Genomic DNA, 7,539 nt, shown 5'->3' with positions numbered 1-7,539 from the left:
AATAATTCAAAAAGAACATCATAAGCAATTAAAAATACTTGGGAGGTGAAGGTGAGATTAATTTAGAATAGTGAGAATTTTTTCAAAAGAAAAGTAATATGTATATGTTCTCATTATAGTTAAACGACAGAGAATAAAATTAGTATTTTTTGTCTCACCTCATTTTTTGTCTCACTATTTTTTTTAATTAGCTTTAGTCTCTATTTTCTCATTTATCATACATATATAAGCTTAGTTTATTTTACATATTATTTAGTTTTAACTTACAACGAGAAAGGCAATTTGTAACAAAAAAGTTGTTAAATTCGACAACATTTTGAAAATAAAAGTAGAATAAAAATAGTGACAGATGGGTTATATCTTAACTAAAAATTGAATGAATATGAATTATGTAAAATGTTATTTTAATTAAAATTTTATTATATAATATGAATTCTTTTAAAAAATATTAATCATAATGATATAAAATGAAATATAAATTATAATTAATAAAATAAATTTTTTAATTATATTTTGAAAAATATTTACAAAACTACTATATATGTGGTATAAATTTGGAATTTTTTTTATTTTAGGATAAAATTACTTAAAATAAACATTTATAGTAATACAAGGAAAAATAAACATTTATACTATTTATATTTACAAACATACTATTTCTAAAGTTTAATAATTACAAAAATACTGTTGAGGTATAAAATTGGAAAAAAAAAACAAAACTAAACAGTTATGTGAAAGGCACGCGCGAGTGGGGGACAATCTTCCCACAGGTCCACAATACTGCCCCAAATACTGCCACGTCAGCCACGTCAGCCACGCGCGAGTGAGGATTCAAGACCAGTTCAGTCCCTAAGCATCATCAAATCTTTCCCTCTATTAATGACCAAGGTGGATAATTGTTGTGTTGGTCACTAATAGAGGATTACACATCACCTAATTCTAAATCCTACACAACTAAACATAAATGTTTTTACCTAACTGTCAGTTATGACAGTTAGGATTAGAGCCTTGTGGGATAAGGCTATATATAGCCATTTGTTGCAGCTTTGAGATGATGTTTTTTTTTTGGGAAAATCAGAGAGAGCTAGTTCAGTGTATCTTAGAGAGAATTTTGTGTGAGATGAGTTGTTATTGAAACATGGCTTCATGAGTGTATGTGTTAGTTAAAACACCTTGTAAAACAACTTGTATTTTCTCTCATCTAGCATCAATAAAGATAAAGGCCTTAGGGGCTGTTCTAGCCGAGGAGTAGGCAAGTGATCAACAATCACTTGTTCGAACCTCCTAATTCTATTGTGTTTGATCTCTTTTCTTTAATTCTTTTACTGTTAAATTGATTACTTATTATTGCCAAACTCTAAGTTCTTGTTACTAGTTTTCTGCAACTGGTTTTACTGGTTTTTAGTTCACAGTTGCATTGTTTAATTTTCAGTTGTTTAGTTCTGTTCTTAATCAAGTTCTTTGTATTTTGTTGCTTACGAGGTGTTTGATCATGCATTGATCACATCAAATATATTATCAAATAACAATAATAAGAGAGAGAAATAATTATTTAATTGAGAAATAACAATAAAAAATACATTATTTTTTATATTTTATTACTTTAGCTTGGTCAAAAGTAGTATCGGACAGTCTTTTCATAATTTTATTAATTTAAATATTTTTTTGAGAAAATTAATATTTTTTTTTAAAAAAAATGATTAATATTCTATATAATTTCTAAAGTTTCACATGGCGAACCAATAAAATTTCCCAATAAAATTTCTAAAGTTTCACATGGCGAACCAATCAGACCCTACCATCAAACCGCCATTCATTTCCCGTTTCGAATATATAAGTAGTAGGGTGCTTCAAAATGAGGAAATGGACATAACAATGGCGGAGACAGTTCAAGATATTGTAGTCCGTACATTGAGTGGCGAATCTACCATTGTCAGCCTCCCCGCTGACTGCACTATTGAACATCTCAAGATTCTTCTTAGGCAGAACTTCCCTGCGGCCACTCGTTACCCCAATTTTCACCTGTATTTCAAGGCAAACTCTCTTTATCCTTCTTCTATCCATGTATTAATTGTTTAATCAATTATATAATTTCACAATTTGTGTATAACTGTATGCGATGTATGTATGTGGGCATTTAGCTTTTCTGAGTTGAAGCTTCAAATGTAATTTTTCTTTCTTCTTTTGTTTTTGGTTTCGATTGTGGACCTGATGTTTTCATTGTGTGAAATGTTCATTAGGGTGTACAATTGGGTTTGCGGAGCAGTATTAGAGAGCAAAATATTAGCAATGGTCAATTTTTGGTGCTCGTTCCGTTCACTAAGAAGCCCTCTAACGTGATTCGGCAATCTGATCAATCTAAATCCTCAGTAAACACTGCAAATGCAAATTCAATCTCAAAATTTGCCGATCAAGCATGGAGCGAAATGATGCAAGATTTTTCGTCTTTGCATGACCATGCAAAAACTGATAACCATAGTGGACAGGCTGATAACTCTAATGTTAACGAGAGAGAAGAAAAAATGGCAGGGAATGCTTGTCCCAGATTTTCTGAGGTGAAACGCAGAAGGGGTAATAATTGTGGAAATGGAGAAAAGGAGGAAAAGAAAAGTTGTGCAGGTTCGAATTCAAGTTCTCATTCAGGCCTAAAGAGATGTCATGTAGGTCGTCATTGTCAATATGGCAAGTTAGTACTTTTTTTTTTGTCTCATTAAGATAGGGATATTTTCAATGTAGTTGTGGTTAAAGAATAGAAAATAAAAAGTGATACAGGTATTGTATTAGCTAAATAAGTTGCAATTCACATTCTGTTATTGTTGTTCTTTCAATCTCATTCTCAATTTATCCTGCTGGATTAATACTAGTTTTCCATGGATTTTTTTTTATTTGTTTTTTTGGTATACTGGAAGACCTCCATAAATGCCTTAATAATATTAGCCGATTCCTCAGGTTACAAATTCATTGTCACCTTTGGAAATGGTTGAACATCTTAGAAAGGGAACTGGATCTTATGGACAGGTTTTTGCACTCTCTCTCTCTCTCTCTCTCTCTCTCTCTCTCTCTCTCTCTCTCTCGTTAATAATGTTATTTGGAAGTGAAAAATGCACCAATCGTTTTCTTTTCAAAAATCATGATAAGTTGAGGTTGGGTGCAGGTTGTCATTGCAAAATACTATTAGTATGTTTAGCACTTCAATTGGGTTTTAACTAAATGCAGATGGTACATGTTGAAGACATTCGTGCTAGGGAAGCAATAAGTGTGGAAATTCCAAATAATATATCACAACATATGATGAATGCACTTAAACGAATGAACGTGTCTAAATTGTATAGCCACCAGGTATGGTCATTATGTTCATGCTTACTTTACAAAACTTCAGCCAGTTATGGTCATCTTGTACATGGGTTTTGGTTTTTATGAAGTTTTGACTTGCAGGCAGAATCTATAGAAGCTTCCCTGGCTGGAAAGAGTGTTGTCATATCAACAACAACATCAAGTGGGAAATCTCTTTGCTATAATGTACCAGTTCTTGAGGCATTGTCCCAGAATATGTCATTGTGCGCTCTGTACTTATTTCCAACAAAGGTAGGCTGGAATTGTAGCTTGGGGTGTTATTAATAATCATATATAAATACTAGACGCAGCACATATTGTGAGTGTGTGTAAACCAAAACATTTCTTGGATGAAGGCTTTAGCTCAAGATCAACTACGGGCATTATTACTTATGACAAACGAACTTGATTGTGACTTGAACATTGGTGTATATGACGGTGATACTTACAAAGGGGACAGGAGATGGCTCCGTGATAATTGTAGACTGGTAAATTGTTACTTTTTGGTTTCTTAACATTGTTCTTAGGCACTCTGCATCACTTTAATTATTGTTGACATTATTTTTGCTTGCACACAGTTGATCACAAATCCAGACATGCTGCATTTATCAATATTGCCATACCACAGACAGTTCCATCGGATTTTATCAAATCTTAGGTAGTGCATTATTATGGTTTGTTAATATTGTTGCTGTTGTTGCTGTTGTCGTTCTCTTTTCTGGTTTTTTCAGTTGTCAGGCTTGTAACTACAGTGACACATTCTTCTTATGATATCGAGATTTTTGTACTTTATTTGCTAGATTTATAGTTGTGGATGAGGCTCATGCTTACAAGGGAGCATTTGGCTGCCACACTGCTCTTGTATTAAGAAGACTTCGCCGGCTTTGTGCGCATGGTATATATTCTCTCAAATCTGACAAAATAGCAAACATTATGTATAGTTTTCGTGTCTGTATATACTTATTTTTCTACGCTTGCTGGTAGTCACATTCCTATTGATATTTTTCATCTCTACTTTGCTTTGATAATCACCTGGCTGTTTCATTTATATGCAGTGTATGGAAGTGATCCATCTTTTGTATTTTCTACTGCAACTTCTGGAAATCCCCGTGAACATTGTATGGTAAAGACTTTGAGAAACAGTAATGTCTATTTTTCTTCTATTGATTTCAAATCGGTGTAGTTATTATTAGGTTTTGCGTTGTTTATTCTATTCTTTTCTTATTATATAAACAAAAATTTAGGCTAATACTTACGTCACTGGCTAGAAACATGCTTCTGAAATTGCTTTGGTGGCCTGTGGAACACTTTTCACTAAATATTTTGAATGTATAAATACGTAAGCATTCTCTAATAGTAAGAGTGGGTGTTAATCAGTTGCACTTTTCTTCAACTTATTAAGAAATGCCAAAAAATATTTATATGTGATATTACCTTGGATTGATTAGTTGATTTCTCATTCTGCTTGTGTTGCAATATGAAAATGACCCACTCCATTCTCATCAGGAGCTTGCAAATCTACCCACAATTGAGCTAATTCAGAATGATGGAAGTCCTTCTGCTAGGAAGCAGTTCATTTTTTGGAATCCTTTTTTCCATCGGGAAAATGTTCGTGCTTTGTTATAAACTAATCCTTTACAATTGTGACACTGAACAATTTCTATAATTGATTTTTAGTGTTGTTTGTAGGTGTTAAAGAAAACACATGATAGCATGAATTCTATCAACCCTGATGTTGAAAATACTAGAAGTTACAGGTATTTAATTTCCATGTTAACCCTCTTTCTTCTAAGATAACATGCTTTGTTCTTGAACTTATCTCTGTTTACTGGGAGTAAAAAGTATTAGTAAATTACGACATAACCTCTAATACTTTCACTTTGATAGCAATTAACTCCAAATCTTAAATTTTAGCGACAAAACCTCCAAAACTCGTATTCTGTTAGCAGTTAGACATTTCTATTCAAATTTCTCTATTAAATGCCATGTTGGACTATCCAAGTGTACACTCTTGTACACGTGTCAAATTTACATTGGTCCATCTGATATACTTATTATTTTTTTTTAAATGTAATATACTTATTTCAAAAAACATAAATAAATAATTATTAAACATAAAAACAAAATAAACTAATAAATAATTATTAACACTGTGATTTCAAAAAGGGTAAATTGCGGCATAAATACTTAATGTTTCAGATTTTATACACTTAAATACCTAATGTTTATTTTTGGAGGCAAAAATACATAATGTTATAATTCTCTTACACCGTTACTACCACTTCCGTTATTAACTCATAAATATGGACACGTGGAGGGTCAAAATGCATTACATTTATTTATTTTATTTTAAAATTTAATATTCTTAATGTCAAAAACTAAATACTACTTGTTTTTTTTTAAAAAAATAAGAGAAATGCAATACTAAATTACTATAGCTGAGTGAACCAGTGTAGTATATGGAACATGATTATCGAATTGAAGTATCAATATCATTTGAAAATTGTTATGAGAACATTCTGATATTAAAAATATTAAGTTTTAAAATAAAATAAAAAATAAATGTAATGTATCTGAACTCTCCACGTGTCTATATTTATGAATTAACGGAAGTGGTAGTAAAAGTGTAAGAGAATTATAACATTAGGTATTTTTGCCTCTAAAAATAAACATTAGGTATTTAAGTGTAAAAAATCTAAAACATTAGGTATTTATGCCGCAATTTACACTTTCAAAAAAAAAAAACCCAAAATTATTCAGACCTTCTCTCTCCTCTCGCCCTTCTTACTCTCGCATGGTTTATGCTCTAGACTCGACGTCGGTCTTCCCATTACCAAACGGCGACATGTGCATTACGAAAAAGAACGACCACCCTCTGAAACCTCCACTCGTACAAGCCTTGCTTGACTCGAGTCGTCAACGAGGAGAACGATTCAGTCAAAGCCGCGTCTCAAAACCTTCAATTGATTTCCAGACGAGATTCTGTTACCGCTTTGGACAGTGAATGATATGGTTAAACTTGGGAGGTATAAGAGAACAAAACCCCTCAATGGATCGGGCTTGAAGATCATCAGAATCGCGTGTTGAAGTTTGCCGGAATCCATGGAGTTTTGAGAAGCAGTGCTGTTCATCAATCCCACATTTTCTCACTTGATGGAGATAGTTTTAAAAGCATGGTTTGCCATTAGCAGGAGAATTTTACTTGCTAAATTGAAAATCAAAGCACCATATAATGGAAAATTGAAGAAACTTAAACTTATTGAAAATTACTTTTAATAACCCCCCGCCCTTTTTTATGTTATGTGAATTCTTTAAAAAAAAATGCATTGTGATAGGAATTTCCTGTCAATTGGTTAGTTTATACAACACAAATAACAGATTGAGGAAAAGAGAAAATGAGTGTGTATTGATACCCAGGAATTTGAAGCTTGGTTCTCTCCCACTTGGAACTAATGATTCCATACCTTACAGATCTCACTGCTGCATTTTATTCTAACCTCCTAGAGTATTGTGCTCCACAGTCACACTGTAAACAAGCTCCCCTAGCCGACTCAAACCCAACTCACATAATTTTTCCTTAGCTGGCCGATTACTCCCCTATTGCACCCTTACCATTTCCTTTCTTGGACCTTCAAGCATAAACATAAGTGAAAGGGGATCTATCACATTTTTGAATGGTCTAACTATGAAAAGTATTTATTCTTGCATATATTTGAAAATGTAGGCCCTTTTGGTAGGTAAGTTCCGACACACATGAAAGGCATAACAATTTGGGCACTAATTCAGAGGGAGGCTTGTTGAAATGGACAAAACTGTGAAGATTTGTTAATGATTTTTGCAAGAGACACGTATGTGTACTTGTAGGTAGAACCAAAATCTGAACACGGCCACTGAGCCTTCTCCATTGAAATACTGTAACACCCTAACTAACATAGGCGTATTACGTGATTTTTAAACATGCTGTGCAGCTCGTTGCTAATCAACGAGGTTTATGGAAAACGTGATTAATTAAAATTTTTGCTTTTTAATTAAACTTGTAAAATATAATTACAAAAAGACTCGGGATCCCGATTACAAAATCATTTACAAAAATTTAACTGTTTATACAAAATAAATGTCGCCTAGCGACTAGTTACAAAATCAGCCCCGCTGTCCCGAGGATCGTACTCTCCAGGCCTAACCGCCCCGACATGTACAACCTTCATA

The 7,539-nt window shown here is 32.9% G+C and overlaps 1 protein-coding gene across 3 annotated transcripts in view; it reads left to right on the top strand.

Annotated features, from left to right (window-relative positions):
- The first annotated feature begins 1,752 nt into the window (after positions 1-1,752).
- Positions 1,753-7,539, top strand: part of LOC115709669 (uncharacterized) — a 28,768-nt gene continuing 22,981 nt past the window's right edge. For all 3 annotated transcript variants that reach the window (XM_061112248.1, XM_030637829.2, XM_030637832.2), the window contains exons 1-11: positions 1,753-2,034; positions 2,241-2,660; positions 2,950-3,018; positions 3,217-3,339; positions 3,436-3,585; positions 3,690-3,821; positions 3,912-3,991; positions 4,134-4,228; positions 4,389-4,456; positions 4,840-4,941; positions 5,023-5,090. In XM_061112248.1, coding sequence (XP_060968231.1) covers positions 1,777-2,034; positions 2,241-2,660; positions 2,950-3,018; positions 3,217-3,339; positions 3,436-3,585; positions 3,690-3,821; positions 3,912-3,991; positions 4,134-4,228; positions 4,389-4,456; positions 4,840-4,941; positions 5,023-5,090 — 1,565 coding nt within the window. In that variant the 5' untranslated portion in view covers positions 1,753-1,776. The remainder of the gene's footprint in view (positions 2,035-2,240; positions 2,661-2,949; positions 3,019-3,216; positions 3,340-3,435; positions 3,586-3,689; positions 3,822-3,911; positions 3,992-4,133; positions 4,229-4,388; positions 4,457-4,839; positions 4,942-5,022; positions 5,091-7,539) is intronic.

The sequence above is a fragment of the Cannabis sativa genome, chromosome 3, assembly GCF_029168945.1.
Source record: "Cannabis sativa cultivar Pink pepper isolate KNU-18-1 chromosome 3, ASM2916894v1, whole genome shotgun sequence".
Taxonomy (NCBI): domain Eukaryota; kingdom Viridiplantae; phylum Streptophyta; class Magnoliopsida; order Rosales; family Cannabaceae; genus Cannabis; species Cannabis sativa.
This window is presented reverse-complemented; position numbering and strand designations above follow the sequence as displayed.